The sequence below is a fragment of the Chiloscyllium plagiosum genome, chromosome 29, assembly GCF_004010195.1.
Source record: "Chiloscyllium plagiosum isolate BGI_BamShark_2017 chromosome 29, ASM401019v2, whole genome shotgun sequence".
NCBI classification, from domain to species: Eukaryota; Metazoa; Chordata; class Chondrichthyes; order Orectolobiformes; family Hemiscylliidae; genus Chiloscyllium; species Chiloscyllium plagiosum.
The window spans coordinates 3,309,871-3,329,652 of record NC_057738.1 but is presented as its reverse complement, the minus strand read 5'-3'; the positions used below and the strand labels follow the sequence as shown (position 1 = coordinate 3,329,652).

Below are 19,782 nucleotides of genomic sequence, written 5' to 3'. Positions count from 1 at the left end.
CGGCCATTACAGCGGACAGCTGAAACTGACAACTGGAAGCGGCAGGGACAGGCCACTATAAATGCCGGAGGAAACACCACAGAAGCGCTTCACAGGAGGCTCCCAAGCACTGAGGATGTCACCTAGACAGGGGACGAAACGTCTGCAACACAAATTTCCAGCTCGGCGAACAGAACCACAACAGCCAGCACCCGAGCTACAAATCTTCTCCCAAACTTTGAACCCATTTGTCTTACCAGCACTTAGAATTCCAGCATCTGCAACTTATTAAAATCCCTAATGTTGCCCTTAAACTTGATTTGCAGATTGAAATACTAGTGTTTACTTAGTATTGAACGAAAAATGCAATGTTTCCATATTTTAAATTTAATAACTGACTGCATATCAAGATGCTTTGATTAAAATAGCTTTGGCCGATCAACCAGTAATCTTGTACTTGCTGGCATTCACCTCTCTACACTCTGACGCTCAGACTATCTCCACGTACCTGCTGGAAAGGTTTGTGTTGCTGACATCACCTAGCAACCAGATAACATTGAGATGCGAGAACATCGTAAGAAAATATATAGTAAAGGCAACAATTGCGTTTCCCAGCATTGAGGAAACAAATGCCATTTATAAACTGGAGGATGAAGTTCGCGCCATGTGCAATTTAAATCACTTTCCTTTTGGAATTAGCTTTCTTTTGGGTCTTCAATTAAACCGCACCAACCGGAAATACAGTCCTCTTTGACCCCGGAACAGGCTGCATGCTGGGAACTGTAGTTCTCGGCTGCACTAAGGCCGAGCTGACTCTGCCGTCGGAAAACTACAACTTCCGACATGCCGCGGGGCGGCGCGGCGCGGCGCAGGCTTTGGGCAAGAACATCTGTCAATGTAAGAGGAAAGATTGCAGGAAACTGCGGTAACCGATAGGTTCTGTAATCAGAGCGCGTCGTCTGCGGCTTTTTAGCAACGGCCAGTGTGATTGTGGAGAACGTGATTGGGGGTCGGCGCTGTGATCAGTCGAGCTTCACGTCAGTGTGAAGCCGATGTTGGGCCTAGTGGAATCACGGAGTGAGTCCTGCAGCTGCTAGTGACACGGGACACCGCCTTCAGGCGCGCAATGTTACAGAGCATCGGTCTGACCCTGCTGGTTTTGGTCGCCACTCTCTTCTGCGTCCTCTTGTTTATGGTTTTTGGTGAGTAACAAACCTGATGTGGGTAATAAAGCTATCCCCACCATTTCTTGAATCATGAATCAAACTTAGTACAAAAAAAATCATAAAGTGTTTTTTACTTTCTTAAAAAACAACGCAATATATATTGGCACTGGTGTGTGCTTCTTCAACATTATTTAATCTTTAATTGGTCTGAGAGCTTTACAATAAAAATAAAAAAAATGCTTAGAACAGATTTAAAGATGCTACGTGTCATCTGGATCTCATCATTATCTAACCTGAAGTGGTAGGATCTAACACCATATTATTTTCTCCGAGGCAAATGAATCTGCAGTAAAATGCATGCAAACCTCAAGACCTCACAGCTTTTGAATGTTGGACAGATAGTGCGAACTTAGACGTTTATATTAATGCATTCAAATGTATAGTTAGGTTGATGTATATTTTTCATAAACTATAAATACTAATTCAAATGTATATGTGACACATTAGCATGGTACCTGTACATTTGTATATATTTCAAGGATCTGATTTTACTTGCACATTTTTATTCTTTTATGGAATGTGCCTGCTGCTGGGAAAGTACACATTTGTTGCCTATTGGTAATTGCCTTTGAACGGAATGGGGGCAGTCAAAGGGGCAGAATATGCTAGTGTGTTTGGAGTCAATTGTATGCCAGATTAGATTAGATTCCCTACAGTGTGGAAACAGGCCCTTTGGCCCAACAAGTCCACACTGACCCTCTGAAGAGTAACCCACCCAGACCCATTTCCCTCTGACTAATGCACCTAATACTGTGCAATTTAGCATGGCCAATTCACCTGACCTGCACATCTTTGGACTGTGGGAGGAAACCGGAGCAAACCTACACAGACAGTGGGAGAATGTGCATACTCCACATGGACAGTTGCCTAAGGCTGGAATTGAACCCAGGTCCCTGGCATTGTGAGGCAACAGTGCTAACTACTGAGCACTAGGTAAGGGTGGCAGATTTGCTTCTAAAAAGAGTTTTAATGAACAAGATATGTTTTTACACTAACTAATACTGATCTCATGATGACTGTTCATAAGACTAGCTTTTAATTTCAGATTTATTAATTCAAATTCTGCCAGCTGCCATGGTGGCATTTTGACTCATGTCCCCATAACATTAGCCTAGGCCTCTGGATTACTTATCCAATTACGTATCTATAAATGGATTGATCAGTATTTTTGGTTTGTGGAAGGGCTTATGCCTGAAACGTCGATTCTCCTGTTCCCTGGATGCTGCCTGACCTGCTGCGCTTTTCCAGCAACACATTTCCAGCTCCGGATTACTTATCCAATTACGTATCTATAAATGGAATGATCAGTATTTTTGGTTTGTGCACATGTGTTTCTCTTTCAGTTATAAACATTATTGTCTGGCTGTTGATTCCCTGATCATTTCTAGTTGAAACATTTTCCATGGTTTACAACTGCCATATTCATTATATTTTCTTCCCAGTATCTCCTAGGCTACTTTCTATTGTAACTAATTGACATTAGCTCCGAATGGTTGATTTATCACAGACTGTTCCTTCTGCCTTTCTGTCCAATCTACAGAGGTTCTGGTCATTATCTCCCTAGAAAATGATATGAATTGTGATTCCTGTTGAAGTAATCTGAAACAGTGATGTTAATGCAGAAGAACACTGGTTTAAATATAAAGATTCTAGTGGAGTCCTATCAGCACAGCGCTGTATCCCAGGTCACTATCTTCCTTTTGTACACAGTCAAGATATGGCCAGTCATCCCTGCCTCCGTTTCAGAGCACAAGTCTGTGGCCAATTCTCTGTTTCAGTTTTTTTCTTGTTTTGAGATGTAGCAACACTTTCTTCAAGGCCTGAGTTTGCTTCCCAGGTCACATTGCTCTTGGTGAGGTGTTGGTGACACACCTTCATGAACTGCTGCGTTTACACCCACAATGCTATTAGGAGGGGTGCTTAGGACTTAGACCTGGATATAGTAAATGACTGGTGATTATAGTGCTAAGTCAGCATATTGATGGCTAGAAGGGGAACTTGTAGATTGTAGTATTTGCATGTGCCTGCTGTCCTTGTCCTTCTAGGTTGTAGAGGTTGCAGATCTGGAAGGTGCTCTACTTGGGCACACAAAGGAGGTATATTCTAAACTTTTTTAAACTTGTTTTGTCAGAGGACAGCTTTGGTGAATTAAAAGGCAAGTTACAAAATTATAGAGCTCCTGTAGTGCTGTCTCCCCAGTTTCCATTGACTTCAATTTTACTAAGGCCCCTTGATGCCACAGTGGGTCAAATATTGCCTTGAAATCAAGGGCAGTTGTACTTTCCTTGCCTCTAAGTTCAGGCTTTTTGCTCATATTTGAACTGAGGCTGTAATGAGATTGAAAGCAGAGTGACCCTAGTAGAACTCAACCTGAATATTAGTGCAACCAATTTTTAGGTATGTCTCATGCTGTGTCTGACATACTCTCCTGCGTTCTTCATTAAACTAATCTGGATCCCTTGTCTTGTTGGCAATGACAAAGTGAGGGATATACTGAACAAAGAGGTTACAAATGGTGGTTGAGTAAAATCCTGCTACTGGACCACAGCATGTCATGGATGTCCAGTTTTGAGCTGCTACATCTATTATGAATCTTATTTAGTACAGTGCTAGTGTTACACAATAAGTGGTATTTTTATTGTGAAGAATTGTCTTCAAGGTATGTGCATTGTGCCTGCTACCAATACTGTCATAGAAAATGTACCTATGATAGGTAGATTGGAGAGGATATTTTGTAGTAGGTCTTTCCTTGTTGGTTCCCTCACTGGCTGCTGCAGAGCCAGTCTAGCAGCTATGTCTTTCAGGACTCAACCAGCCAGTTGTGCTACCAGGTCACTCTTGGTGATGGACATTGAAGTCCCCAACTCAGAATACATTCTGTGCTCTTGAGAGTGCAAGAAAGTGAAGCTGTTGCTCAATGAGGTGGGACACTTCTCCCATTTTTTTTAGCACAAGCTCCCAGGTTGTGCTACCAGGTCACTCTTGGTGATGGACATTGAAGTCCCCAACTCAGAGTACATACTGTGCTCTTGAGAGTGCAAGAAAGTGAAGCTGTTGCTTAATGAGGTGGGACACTTCTCCCATTTTTTTTTTAGCACAAGCTCCCAGATGTTAATAAGCAGGACGTTGCAGGATCAACTGGCCTGAGTGTGCCATTGTCATTTCTGGTTACTAGTTAATCCAGGTAGACCTAATGATTTTATTCCATTGTAGTTTGTCTGTAACTGTTTGGTACAAACTAAATGACTTGCTAGGCTATTTTGGAGGGCAGTTAAGAGTCAGTCACATCACTTTCTTTATGTTGAATCGCATGTAGGTCAGATCAGGTAAGGGTAACGGATTTTCTTCTGTTGGAAATTTATTTCCCCCACCTAGTCTATATTTTACTGATCGTATAAATGCTTTTGCCTTCTTGCCCTGAACTAGAATATTTCTGTCATGTTGCTTTTAGTTTCCACCTTTTTCTCTTTGTAGTCTTTTTACGTGGTCCATCTCCAACTCCTCACTTCTCTTATTTAAACAAGTACAAATAATTTGTTGTTCCACCTGGAAGGAGTGTTTGGATAGTGATTACAGAGGAAGTAAAGAGCAGCTGCTGCATGCCCTGCAATTGTACGGAAAGGGGAGGAGATTTTGGGAATGACTGAAAAATGGACCAGGTTGATGCAGAGTGAACAGTCCTTTCAGAATGCTAATGGGGAGGGGAGGTAGTGATGACACGTTTTACTTATGGGAGGTTTGAAATGGTGGAGGATGATCTCTTGAGTATGGGGGCTACTGGGTCTGAAATAGAGAAAAAGGGAACTTTATGTAGGATTGAGTAATTTTTCAATAATTGATAGTTACATCATTCTGGAGGTGAGGAGGGGTGACAGCAGAAGTACAGGAAAGCAAATTGATATAGCCAAGGGCCCGGTAACCCATGATAAACGGGCATCCTATCCACAGAAATGAAGACAATTAACTAATAACCACTTCACTTCTTATAGGGGATTGTATTTCATTGATCCTATTTCTCTTCTCATAGAGTTTAACGACCTAATCCTGGTTCTGAGTCTGATGTTCTGATTTTCCATTCAGACCCTCAAACCTGCTAGAGAGGAGCAGTTGGAGGTAACGTACTGGAATAGAGAATTCCTGACGTTCACTACTCTCTGCTTGAAGAATCCACTGCCTGTTCCTACATCATGGCCTATCAATATGAGCGATAGAGATGAATAGAAGGTCTCAGCTAAGAATAAATGGCCATGATATCTAGACAGTATTTAACTGATGATAACATCAAGGAGGCTGATCAAAATTACACTTCATCACATTCTATTTCAAACTCTCCAGTGTTTGGAATCATTCACAGCACAAGGGAAGATGTTTCTCATCATTGGGCATCAATCGTCTCAGCCGTGGGAAATCACTGCAGGAGATCCTCAGTGTAGCTCCCTCAGCTCAGGCATCTCCAGTTTGTCAACAGGGAATCCCTGCAGTGTGGAAGCAGGCTACTCATTCCATTAAGTTTGCATCAATCCGAAGTGAGGATATTCACTCTACAATATTGAATATTCAGATTACACAATATTCAATATTCAGAACACTTCATCATCTCTCAGTCTTGGTTGAAACAAGACTGAGACAACGTTCAAGCCTATGCTGTTAATCTGTCGGTAGCATTCATGGAACAGTGCTGCAGATTTCTACAGTAAAAGGAGGAGTTCAATCAGTACATCAATCTGCCTTCGCAATAATGTGGGGAAGCCATTCAGCCAATCAAAACTGGGCAAGAAGAGGGACAGCCCATTCAGTCCCTCCCAGCGGATACACAGAAAGACAAGGACTTTGCTTAGCCCCACACGACACTTACACGGGATCTGAACCAGGCCATTTTACACCTGGAGTCACGTACAAAGGAATAGGAAGAGGTCATTCAGCTTCTCAAATTACTAACACAGGAACAGGAAGGTGTCAAAGACGCTCCAATATCATAAACACATGAAGCAGGATCTGCACAGAGGGACTGTTCCATGTTATTCCTCCTGGTGTCATTACCTATAATACATCCGTGTTATGTTAGCGTGGTTGTTTGGCAGTGGGAATTAAGCCATTTTTTAAATCAGTCTCAAAAGCCTCTTCCACAGCTGAGTGATGTTCTTTCTGAAAGCCAAGTAGGTGAGGAATGGCTATCTCTTTCAGATTGAAGGTATTATAACTTCTGACAGGATTATGAACAATGTAACTTTGAGTGCAGGGTCACACAGTAACTGCGCATTAAAGTACATTCAGAGCCCGTACATCTCTGTCAATCGAAATGAGTGTCCTGCACAGGCGCGAAAACTATTGGGAATCGAGAATCCTATTGAAAATCTGCAGTTTCTCACCGTGTAAATGGTTGTTTAAAACATGATAATGAGTGTCTGTCCATATCCATCAAGTTTCAAATTCTTATTCTCTCACAGTGCTATAGGTTAAACAGATAGTTACTGCACTACCTCCTGATGGTCCCATCATGCTAGGGTTCAGTCTGGTGAAAATCATTTGCACTATCTCTGTGACATGGAGATCATTCTTTATAAAGCAGACTCGGTCTGTACACAATACCCCAAATATTCTTTAAAAAAAAAACGACCATTGAGTAAGATATATTTAGTCTATTACTTTAATAATTTTGCTCAACACCCTATATGTCCTTTCCTGTTATAATTACTTGCTGCCCTATATGAATTCTGTTATTGACTTATAACCAAGGGCATAGTTTGCCAAACAAGATCAGCAAGCTTACTGACAAGGTTAAGATTGGATCTGATAGAATGGAACACTGATAATCCAAATGGAAATAAGTTTGAAATGAAAAGATTTAGAGAGGATAAGAGGCCGTAGGGAGGACTCCAGGTGAAATTGCAATTGTGAAGATGAATGAAAAGATCTAATTTTCAAGGAGGAAAACTCCAGATAAAAGAAATGGGTGCAGAGGTGAAGGTGACCTTCACATTTCAAGAAGGTGAACTTGAAATTTATGAAGGTGGCGTTGGAAGAAGTAGAAACTAAGATCTTTGCTGAGGATTACAGATTTTAGCACCTGCAATATTTTTGCACATGTATTTTCCTCTCCTATATTACTGTATCTGATATTTTTGTCTTCTGAAAATGTCATAAGTCATAGTTATACAGTACAGAAACAGGCCCTACAGCTCAACTTGTCCATGCCAACCAGGTTTCCTAAACTGAACTAGTCCCATTTGTCTGCATTTACTATCTGTGTGCCTGATACACATGGTACAAATGGATATATCAGGAGCTTTCACTTAAATAGCATCTTTAATTAAGAGAGGGAGAGGGAGATGGAAAGACATGGGGGGATTTAACAAAGAAAGTCTCTTTGAAGGAAGGTCTGTTGTACCACATGCTGATCAAGCTGTGGCAGGGCTTTCTCCTGCCACACTAGAGGAATTTCTCCTGGAGGAAGCAGTTTTCTCCCACCACCACCTGTATCCCGTCCTTTACTTCCCAAACATTCTGTCAACACACACACAGATACTGGAGACTCCAAAGAAATTGAGACACAGAAGGAAGTTGCCTTCATGCCTATGAATGATAGTACTAAACATGTAGGTGAGGAAGCCAAACATGGCTCTTTCAAAAACTCTGGAAGTGGTGGTTTCTGGGTAGGTAGAGATGCTGTTAAAGGAGTTGTTAGTATAAGTGATATATACCAATAAGTACAAGTGGAACTAAAATAGAGCAGCCCAACAGATCTGAAAATTGGAGGGAGATGTGTCAGTTGTCAAAGTTTGCAAGGTGGTTAAAATGATTGAGAAAAGTTAATACTTTAGTGAATTCCAGCCATGTTGGATTGCATTTGTGATTTTCATTAGGGCTGTGTATGCAGTAGAGGAGATTGAAACAGTTCAGGAATGTGGATTTGAAAGGTGGCAACATGTTTAAGAATTTTGTGAGGAGGGAGATTGGATGTGGGTAATAGTTTGCAAGGAAAGAGGTATCAACCGTGGAGAGGAGCTAAGTTACAATACTAAATGGGAAGGAGGGTTGGGCGAACACCAGAATGTAAGCAATACGAGCAGATCATATTCACCACTGAACATGATTGTGGTGGATTTTGGCCTTAAATTCCAGTTTCTCACCAACTCCCCATATCTTTTGCTTTCCTGAGAATAGATGTTGTCTATTCTAGCCATCAATGTGTTCACCAGTAGAGCATTCGTAACCCAGTGGGATAGAATACTTCAAAGATTCCTAACCCTTTGAGTGAAGTAATTTCTCCTCCCCCCTAATGATTTCTGCTTCATCTGAAGCTGTGCAAAACAATCTCTCAACATCTATCCTATTCAGATACTTCAGAATGTTCTAGCTTCAATGACCGTATTTTCTGGAATTTAAAAGATTGAGAGATATAGGCTCCACTTACTCATCCTCTCATTATTAAGCAACCTCTTCATCCCAGAGACCAAATTAGTGAACTTTTGCTGTATCATCTCCAATATAAGTATCTCCTTCATTGGCTCCAGAGACTAAAATTGCACAGAGTATTCTAGATGTGGTTTTGCCAAAGCCCTGAAAATGGTATTGTTTCATTGGAGGCATTTCAGAGAAGGTTGACTGGAATGATACCCAGTATGGAGGGATTGTGTTTTATAAACAAAGGTTAAACAGTTTGGGACTCTACTCATTGGAATTTAGAAGAATGAGATGATCTCATTGAATTCAATAACTTATAGGATTCTTAAGGGGCTTGGTAGGGGATATTCAGAGAGGATGTTTCCCCTCGTGGTAGAGTCTAGAAGCAGGGTCATAGAATCATAGAGGGCATAATCTCAGAATAAAGGGGCAGAAATTTAAAGTTGACATTAGGAGGAATTTCTTCTCAGAGAGAATTGAGTGTTTGGAACTCCATGTTGCAGAGAGCTGTGGGGGCAGAGTCCTCATGTATATTTAAGGCTGAAGTAGATGTTTGTTCGGTAAGGGAATCAAGGGTTTTGGGGAAAGGGCAGGAGTGGACATGAGTAGTGTCGGATCAGCCGTGATCCAATTGAATGATGGAGTAGGTTGGAGGGGCCAAACACCTAATATGGTTTATGGTAGCAAGACTTACTTCCTGTAATCCAATCCCCTTGCAATAAGGGCAAACGTGCCATTTGCTGCCTTGGTTGCTAATGTACCTGCCCACTAAGTTTGTGTTCCTTTTATGAACGCACCTCTGAAGATTAATCTCTCTGAAGATTAATATTAACATATTCCAAATCTGTTTTTTTTTAATTTGTCATCTTGTTGCCCACTCACTTAACTTGCCTATTATCTCTTTTTCAGTCTCTCTGCTCCTCCTCGCTGTTTACCTTTGTGTCAACAAGTCTGAGATGCAGCCTGCAGCGCATCAGTTTGGGAGAATTACCTGCATACTCCAGGAGGCAGTCATGTCTCTTAAGTTTGTTAAAACCTCTCGAATTGATACATGGTCAGGAACATGAGGGTGTGTCTGTAAATCAAATCAGGCAGGTGTAGGAATGGGTCCAACAGATAGAAATGGAGTAGCCTCAGCCCTTGTCCTTGATTAATAGGAATAAGGTGTTTGCTACCTCTGTGGATGAGCAGCCTGACCATGGTGCTATAGTGCAGATGCCTTTCAAGTGGAGAATGTTGTGGCGATATAGTCAGTAGGGACAAGCAGTGGTCTCTGCAGCCAGGACCAGACTTCCCAAGTGGCGTTCCAAGGTGAGATTTTTGGGGTGGTGAACTCCAGAGGCAGCAAAGGCTCTTCTGCACTTGTCTCCTTGTTGAGTCTTCCCAACTCCCTCCCTACACTCAGTTCTCAGAGGAGTCAGGACAATTTTCAGTTCTTGAAATAGGGTCATGGTTTTTGGGGGGTGGGGATGGGTGGGTAGAGAGGAAGGATGGCGGTGGAAGCTTGGGAAGCACTGACCTAAGCAAAACGTAATGCAATTAGGTTTACTGACAATTCAAAGCTACGTGGTCATAGACTCATAGCGATGTACACTGTCATATTGAAGGCTCTGAGAAGGGCACTGAAAGACTGCAAAGAGGTGAAGTATAGACAAGTGAGTTGGCAGGTGATATATAATATTGGTTGTTGTGGGGTTATTCATATTAGTCAATAATAAAGAAGCAGAATATTTTTAAAGGGTGTGAAAAAAATTATATATTGATATTTGGAGAAGTTTGGGTTTGTTTTATGCAGAACACAAAGTTAGTATGATGATATAATGCAGCCATCAGTCAGGAGGGAATCAACAAATCTTGAGTCGGCAGGAAAGTGGAGTTCAAGCCCAAGATCAGTCAGTTATCATATTAAATGATAGAACAGTCTCCATAAATAACCTAGTCTACTTCTGTTCCTGTTTCTTGAGATGTTTCAGCCTTCTAGCCCTGACAACTATCCCAGCAGTCCCTGATGCTGCTTTTTATTCAGCCAGTATCATCGACAGCAAACTTGGGCTTACACGAGTTTCAGCTGCTTGCTGACAGTATATTAGGAAACTGAACCTTAATGCAAAATTTAAGTCAGTAATAGTTTGGATAGTAAAGGGTTAAGGATTGAAGAGGAGGAAACTGCAGACCTATGGCTGGATATTTTGTTGTATACTGTATTAGTGCTGCTCTGATAATGTTAAAAAAAGCTCAATACCATCCTGGTTAATTGTGAGCAAGAGGTATTATGAAATTCTCTCAACCCCCCCAAATGAAAATAACATGGTGATTTCAGACCACCTCTCACATTTTAATTTTAAAAGGTCATCTGAGATGGTGGTGTAATTCTTAAATTATTAGGTTAGTAATCCAAGGAATGTAAGCTATAGTCCCAGCGCAACAATTACAGGATTTAAAGTTGGGCTCAAAGAAATTTAAAAAAAACACACTGTCAGTAGAAGTGATAGATTGGTGAACCCCTTGGATTTTTACAACAGTGCTTTTGGGAAAGGAAACTTGTCATGCTTGATTGCTTTGGTCCAGATGAGACGCCACCAATATCATTCATTTTTAACTGCTATCTGAAGTGGTCATAGAGTCGTGGAGATGTACAACACGGAAGCAGACCCTTCGATCCAACTCATCCATGCCGACCAGGTATCCAAAGCTAATCTAGTCCCATTTGCCAGTACTAAACCCTTCCTATTCATATACCTATTCAAATGCCTTTTAAATGTTGTAATTGTACTAGCCTTCATCACTCCCACTGGCAGCTCATTCCATATGCCCCCCTCACGTGAAAAGGTTGCCCCTTGAGTCCCTTTTAAATTTTTCCCCTCTCATTCTACCCATGCCCTTATGATTTTATAAACCTCTGTAAGGTCACCCTTCAGCCTCTGCTCCAGGGAAAACAGCCCTAGCCTGTTCAGCCTCTCCCTATAGTTCAAACCCTCCAGTCTTGGCAATATCCTTGTAAATCTTTTCTGAACCCTTTTCAAGTTTCACAACATCTTTCCGATAGGAAGGAGACCAGCATTGCATGCAGTATTCCAACAGTGGCCTAACCAATGTCCTGTACAGCCGCAACATGACGTCCCAACTCCTATACTTGATGCTCTGACCAGTAAAGGAGAGCATACCAAATGCCGCCTTCACTATCCTATCTACCTGCGACCTCCACTTTCAGGGAACTATGAACCTGCACTCCAATGTCTTTTTGTTCACCTAGGACCTTGCCATGAAGTCCTGCCCTGATTTGCCTTTACAAAATGCAGCACCTCACGATTATCTAAATTAAACTCGATCTGCCACTCCTTGGCCCACCTGATCAAGACCCCATTGTAATCTGAGGTAACCTTTTTTGCTGTCCAATACACCTCCAATTTTGGTGTCATCTGCAAAGTTATTAATCATATCTCCTATGCTCACATCCAAATCACTTACATAAATGCTGAAAAGCAGTGGACCCAGCACCAATCCTTGTGGCACTCCACAGGCCTCCAGTCTGAAAACCAACCTTCCACCACCACCCTCTGCCTTCTACCTTTGAGCCAGTTCTGTATCCAAATGGCTAGTTCTCCCTGTAATCCGTGTGATCTAACTTTGCTAACCAGTCTCCCATGAGCAACCTTGTCAAAAGCCTTACTGAAGTCCATATAGATCACGTCTACTGCTCTGCCCTCATCAATCCTCTTGATTACTTATTCAAAAAACTCAATCAAGTTAGTTTTGAGTTCCCACACACAAAGCCACATTGACTATCCCTAATCAGACCTTGCCTTTCAAATGCGTGTAAATCCTGTCCCTCAGGATTCCCTCCACCAACTTACCCCTCACTGATGTCAGGCTCACCAGCCTATAGTTCCCTGGCTTTTCCTTACCACCTTTCATAAATAGTGGCAACGTGTTAGCCAGTCTTCCGGCACCTCACCTGTGACTATCGATGATACAAATATTTCAGCAAGGGGCCCAGCAATCACTTCCCTAGCTTCCCACAGAGGTCTAGAGTACACCTGGTCAGGTCCTAGGGATTATTTCACATTTCTGCACGTGAAGACATCCATCGCCTCTGTAATATCGGCATTTTTCAAGATGTCACCATCTGTTTCCCCCCCATTCTAATCTGCCTTGTTCTCCCTCATAGTAATACAAAATACTAATTTAGTATCTCCTGCAGTTCCACGCATTGGCTGCCTTGCTGATCTTTGAGGGGGCCATATTCTCTCCCGAGTTACCCTTTTGTCTTTAATGTATTTATAAAATCCCTTTGGATTCTCCTTACCCTATTTGCCAAAGCTATCTCATGTCCCCTATTCACCCTCCTGATTTCCCACTTAACTATACTCCTACTGCCTTTATACCGTTCTCAGAATTCACTCGATCTCTGCTGTCTATACCTATTCCTTCTTTCTCTTAACCAAACCCTCAATTTCTTTAGTCATCCAGCATGCCCTACACCTACCAGCCTTGCCTTTCACCCGAATAGGAACATGCTATCTCTGGACTTTTGTTATTTCATTTTTGAAGGCTTCCCATTTTCCAGCAATCTTTTTACCTGCAAACGTCCTTCCCCAATCAACTTTTAAAAGTTATTGGCTAATACCATCAAAATTGGCCTTCCTCCAAATTAGACGCAGGCTATCCTTTTTCCTTCACTATTTTAAAACTAATAGAATTATGGTCACTGGCCCCAAAGTGCTTTCCCACTGACACCTCAGTCACCTGCCCTGCCTTTTTTCCCCAAGAGTTGGTCCACGTTTTGCACCTTCTCGAGTAGGTACATCCACATACTGAGTCAGAAAATGTTCTTGTATGTACTTAACAAATTCCTCCCCATCTAAACCTTTAACACTATGGCTGTCCCAGTCTATGTGTGGAATGTTAAAATCCTCTACCATAACTACTCTATTATTCTTACATCTCCTTACACATTTGTTTCTCAATTTCCTGCTGAATATTGGGAGTCTATAGCACAATCTCAATAAGGTAATCATCCCATTTTTACTTCTCAGTTCCATTTAAGTAACCTCCCTGAACGTATTCCTAGGAATATCTTTCCTAAGTACAGCCATAAAGTAATCCATTATCAAAAACGCCATTTCCCCCTCCTCTCTTGCCCCCTGTTCTATCTATGACTTGCAAGTCACTGTATCAAACTGCTGCCAGGGATTTAGAGGAGATAACTGTACCATCATCTTGGGCTGACTAGAGAAGGGCATTATATATTTGCCAGCCCATCAATATCCAAAAGATGATTTTGCAACAAAATGATCTTGTTGTCAGGTGTGTCAGCCTCTGTTGCCTGTAAGCTGGAGAGCCATAAATCACTGATCATGATTTCCACTACAATAGTGACTACTTGCAATCTGTCGCAAAGAGCATAGTAATTTTCACCTCTTCTGTAATTAAACTTTTTACCTAATTGGTTGATTTGTAGGAATTGTCTCAGAATTTTACCAGGGTATTCAAAATGTAGAGTGTGCTTGAATGCGTATAAAAGGACGTGATCATCCTCTTGTAAATTAAATGGTGAGGTTTAACTAACTCTATGGAAAATTTGTCAGTTCATACATGGTGTGGGTTTGGAGAGCAGGATGATTTGTGCCAATGTCAAGTGCCTTTTGAACTTAATATGAAGGTTGGAGGTAACCTTGATTCCCAGCCAGGCAAGTGTCTCTTTAATGGTTTGCTCAGGAGTAGACTTCAAGAACGAGATTAGATTGCTCTCTTTTTCAAGACCAGGCATGAACAGCCTCCCTGTATGTTGTATCATATTGTGAACTTGAATCATGTATTGAAGGTAGTTGTACATTGTTGTGGCTTCTGACCTTGAAGATTTTAATAATGTCTCTAGTTGTTCTGCAGTTCTGCAATTTACTTACAAACTCTTATCCTGTCGAGTAGCAGGTGTTATGAATCTTAAGAACGCTGCCAATTTTGATCATTATTGTAAGTAATGGTTTTTTCTTTTGCTTTCTAGGTTGGTATGTGGTTTGGCAGCTATTTCTGTCCAAGTTCAAATTTCTTCGTGAACTTGTAGGTGATACCAGCTCACTGCAGGGAGATACGGAGCCATCAGAAACTGAAAGTGTAGGAGACTCGCCACCCACACCTCTACGCCACAGACCCAAATCAGCACGTGTACGGAGGGCACCAATTGAAGGAACAACGTAGAGAACCAAACTTTGTTCCCTTTTTATTTGAAATTGTTTAATGTCTGTTAAGCAGCACTCAGCCTGTGACTGATTTGCTGTGCTTTCTTTGATTGATTGTACTTTGAGCAAGTCAGTTATACATTCTCTCGGAGCAAGGGAAACTGTAAAGCTTTGGGGTTGCAGAGAATTACGTGGATCTAATGTAATTTGCCAGAGTTCCATTTTCTAATTTTCTCGCAGTGCTGAGAAAGTCAGTTGGCATATTAGTTGGTATGTTTCTCTGACTTAGATTGCAGGAGTCAGGCATCAAACTGTGCTACTACCATTTTATTGAATGTTTCTGAATTGCTCAATAACTGAACTAAGTACTAAGTTTGTTATGAATAGCACTTTTTAATATGTATGTTGTTTGAACTTTGCTTTAGGTGCTTCTGATTTTTTTTTAAACTTCACATAATTATGAAGAAACACTGAATATGTTTACATTATGGATATTCCATTTTCTACTGCAACTTTCCTGTTTAACGAGTTAATGGGGCAACCTCACTTGCTTTCATTTAGATTCTTAAAGTGAGATCAACAAACCTTAACGTTTCAAAAACAGTGAAGAGCTCTTTAGAGATTCATGAGAAAGTAATGATGGGATTATTATTTCTATTCACTGACATACTTTGTTGTTAGTTTACCTCTTGGTTTCATCACTTGCACTATATGACTATTATTTATAGACTGAAAATTTTGCATTCTCGCCCATTCTTACTCAGCTTGTAGACACAAAGATATTTCTCGTTAATTGTATGAAGGGGTTTCATAACAGTTATGCAGATTGAGACTGATTTATTTGCTTATTGCTGTCTTCAGCCATTGCAGTGAGACAGTCATTTTCAACTTTCAAAGCAATATTCAAATTGCAGGATGGTATTCACATCCATGTGCCAGTCATAAAGACCCGAAGTGGAATAATGTTTGCCAGCCCTTGGCAACATGGGCTGACAGCAGGAATAACTGTTGTGGAGAATAGAAGTATTTTGAACTCTGGAAAAACGGTTAAGTTTGGAAGTTGATGCACGCTGTTAAAGGAGAGTGGCAGGGATTTTCTTGGCATTAGGTTGTGCAATACTTACTTAGAATTAGTTCAAAAAATTTCAGAGCGCCTGTAATGGAAATCTTCCATTCAATGGACATTTTTTATGATGAGTGCAGAGATTCACTTTTTCACTCCTTTCTTAATCAAGGAAGAATAACGTTGGGAGCCCCTCCTAATAAAATACTGTGTTCCTTCTGGACATTGTAAGGTTGTGGTGTTGGACAGCTTCTCTTCTAATCATCTGCATGAAAATAATAGTTTGCGAGTTTGCAAACAGAAGGATAAAAGTGGGAGAGGGCAGAAGATTGGAGAGAGGTCTTACTAAGAGTTGATTTTCCATTGAGTTCTCAGCAGTTAAAGCTTCAGCTTGTATATGTCATTTGAGAACAGTTTGTATTGGATAGCTTGTTTTGATTTATTCCATGCAGCACATAATCTTTCAATACATCTACAAAATACCTCTCAAGCATCATGGCAGGAAAAAATGTGTTTCTTGAATGGATTACACCAAAAACTAGTTTTGATTTATGTGCAGTTTTAATTTTACTGTCACCAGAAAACCATTGTTGTTGCATGATATCTCAGTTGATGTAGCCAAAAAGTACCTGTAAAGACTTGATAATTTAAATCAAAAAAAGAGGGCTGTAATGATGTAGATACATGGTCAAATTCTGTTATTGTCTTTAGGCATGCTGACTTGTGCCACATCTATAATACATGGTTTTGAATTATCATATTTCGCCACATGTTAAGATGATCAGGCATTTGTTGTTACCTGGTATGGCTATGGCCACAGTGCTGTTCCTCTTGTTGATTTCAAATTTTCTGCAATCATTGACGCAATCAATCCCTCCATCCTCCAATACCATGTACTATATTATTTTAGGGTCTCACATCCTATCTTTTTGTTACAGCTAGTAGTTCACCTACAGGTCATGCTCCGAGCTCTTGTTCAATGTCCAGCTCTCTTATTGCAGCATTTTAAGATTGCATTCCTATAATCCCAACATAGTTATAATTTCCCCTTTTCTGCATCATCTTTGGCTTGTTGAAAGGTTTAGTCCCTCCCATCTTCTATCTTTCACTGATTTGCGGTGGTGTTATCTGCATGCACTGGATCAGCTAAGAGAATACCCAATTTTGTCTTCCACGAATGATCTTTTGCATATTAGTTGGTAAGTTTCACAGTTTGCAGTTGATGTTTAATATCATGTGCCCATGTAGCCTCAGTTTTCACCAGCTCAACAATGGAATTAGAGTTATGCAGGCATTGGCAGAATGAATGGGAAATACTATCTAGTCTCATTGGGAAAACATAACCATAAATCATCGCAACTACTTTAACAAGAGAGACAGAGACATTTATTTCTGTAGGTTGTGTGTTATGAAATCTTTTAATGCAATGTAATGGTGACAGAAGCTATTGATACATTCAAAATGGAAAAATATACAGAGGGGCAGTGGAATTACTTTGTATTTCTAGCATATAGTACTGACAAGACCCCAGATGGCCTCTATTTGAACTATAAATCCTTGGATTTTCTTTGGCTCTGAATGTGAGGCCACCTTGTGTTTGATTTTGACCACAAGATATTTCTTCCCAGTCAGCAATTCCAGCCTTCATGCAGCAGCTCAGACTGAATCCAACAACTCAATAATCCTCTTCGATCCTGAGCTAAACTTCAGATCCAGCATCCAGTCTGTTCACCAATGCTACCTACTTTTTACCATTAGAACATCTTCTGACCTACATCCTTAGCTTCTGTGTGACATCACTGAAACCACTCTGAGTTATTGTCACCTTCCAGTTTGGTTTCTTTAATACATGCTACATTCCAATTGCTTTTTCCTTTGTTGACACCCAAATGTAATTCTGCTTATCAACTTAAAGACATCTTCCTTATTAATTGTTTCTTTGGCCTCACTTCTCCCAACCTTTGTAATAGTTTTTAAGCAATGCACTCCAGCACCTCTTGTGCTGTTCTAATTCTGTGGTATTCCTGCTCATCTCTCGTGTCTGCTCCACTATGACCTTCTACCATTGTGTCCTTTCTGGAATTCATTCTCCAAACCCTGCACCTCTTCTTTGGCTCTGCTTTCAGCCACATCCCCATACTTCATTCTTGTTCGGGATACCCCCAGTTCTCCTTTAACAGCATTTGTTCATACATGAAAAACACTATAAAAGTTTTTGAGTTGCAGTTATTTTACAAACTGCACATTTTAGTTTCAAAAGCAAGGTCGGGACGCACTTCCATTGCTCACTTTAATTGCAGGACCTTGTTATAATTATTTTCTTCAACGTCCTATTTGGCACCCAGCTAAACTGTGAGGAAAACCAAAGGCAGACTTTTGCAGCCAATGACTTTTGGTGACAGTCCAGGTGTTGGATGTGTGGGTGGGTGGAAGGAAGATCATCAAAGGGAGGGAATGAGTGCGAAAGTCTTTTTGGATGATAAAGGCTGCAATCAACAGAGGGGAGTCCACGTGCTTCATTGAGGAAACTGAGAATACCTGATCTTTCTGACCCATAATGAATACGGTCAAAGGTACTCAGCTTTTTTTGATCTGGCATTTGCATCTCCTGGGAAACTTGCATAGCTTCTTTAAATCCAACTCCCAGTTGCATGGTATGAATATTAATTAAATATGTCAATGAATTATCTATATTCTCATGTGACAAATTGGGGACTCCTCCACCGTGAAGTAATGAGTGATGGGTGGGTTCTATCAAAGCCATTGTGTCAGCCATTCATAAGGTAAAAAGCTGTTCTTCTTGTTGCCTAAACTGAATGTCTAGCATCAGATCGGCTACCTCAAATTTTACAATATGTAGGTGCTTGTGCTTTCATCGTAGTAACATTGCATTCTTGTCACAAATGCAGGGCATTATGCCACTCTTTGTTTTAAGTTTAAAAATAGACGGTAACAATTAGAGTGTAAAATTTAATAGGTTGCTATAGATTTAATGTTTCTAGTTAATTTTGAACTTTAGTTTGAATCCCTTTTATGTTTAACTTATTAGAATGCGTATTGGACTGTTTATTTACTGCAAAATGCTTTCATGGTGTGAGTACATTAAATTTTATGGTTATGTTCACACAGTATTACAGACAAGATAAATGCTGCTTTCACTTAACAGTGCAGTTGAATGTTAATACCCTAAAATGTTTTCTGGTTCTTAAACTGACTGCTGTGATGGCACAACAGAATAAAATTAAAAGTGAAAACATCACTGTATGTACATGTACAAGTTTTTATTTGTAGCTTTATTTTATTTTATTCTATTCTATTTTCCTTCCTTCCTTCCTTGCATCCTCCAAATCCTTCTTCATTTCCTAAGATGAATCCTTGAAATCCTTTAGCAGAAATCAGTGATGATCTTCTATAAAAATAAAAGTCTATGTCTAATTATTCCCTGAATATCTGTTGCATCACAAGTCACTCATAATACTTTAACAATTGGCTAAGTAACTATAAAACCCAAAGAACTATGGATGCTGGAAATCTTGAATGAAAATAGAAATTGCTGGAGAAATTCAGCAGGTCCAATGACACTTCTTCAGAATTGGAGCTGCAATCATCTGGGCAAGTTGAAGTATTCCATTACACTCCTCATGCCTTGTAGATGGAGGACAACTCAGATGATGAATTAATCACTGCAGAAGACCTCGCCTCTGATTTGCTCTTGTATCCTTAGTATTTATATAATTGGCTAAGTAACCACTATCTGTTTAACTAACAACACAGATGTGCACATACATCTGAATTACTAAGAGTAGAAAAAGTAAACAGTTAATTGGATATTAGCAAATTGCACAGCACAAACAAAGCAAGTTTTAAAATTTTTTACTTTTTTGTGCTGCTTCATTTTGTTTTATTCAATATTGGGTTTTGTTCAATTTTG

The 19,782-nt window shown here is 40.4% G+C and overlaps 1 protein-coding gene across 1 annotated transcript; it reads left to right on the top strand.

The window, feature by feature from the left end:
• The first annotated feature begins 759 nt into the window (after nucleotides 1-759).
• smim13 (small integral membrane protein 13) lies at nucleotides 760-19,107 on the top strand. Its single transcript, XM_043719037.1, has 2 exons — nucleotides 760-1,181; nucleotides 14,614-19,107. The coding sequence occupies exons 1-2, from the start codon at nucleotides 1,106-1,108 to the stop codon at nucleotides 14,805-14,807; spliced, it is 270 nt and encodes an 89-aa protein (XP_043574972.1). The 5' UTR covers nucleotides 760-1,105; the 3' UTR covers nucleotides 14,808-19,107.
• Nucleotides 19,108-19,782: the final 675 nt, after the last annotated feature.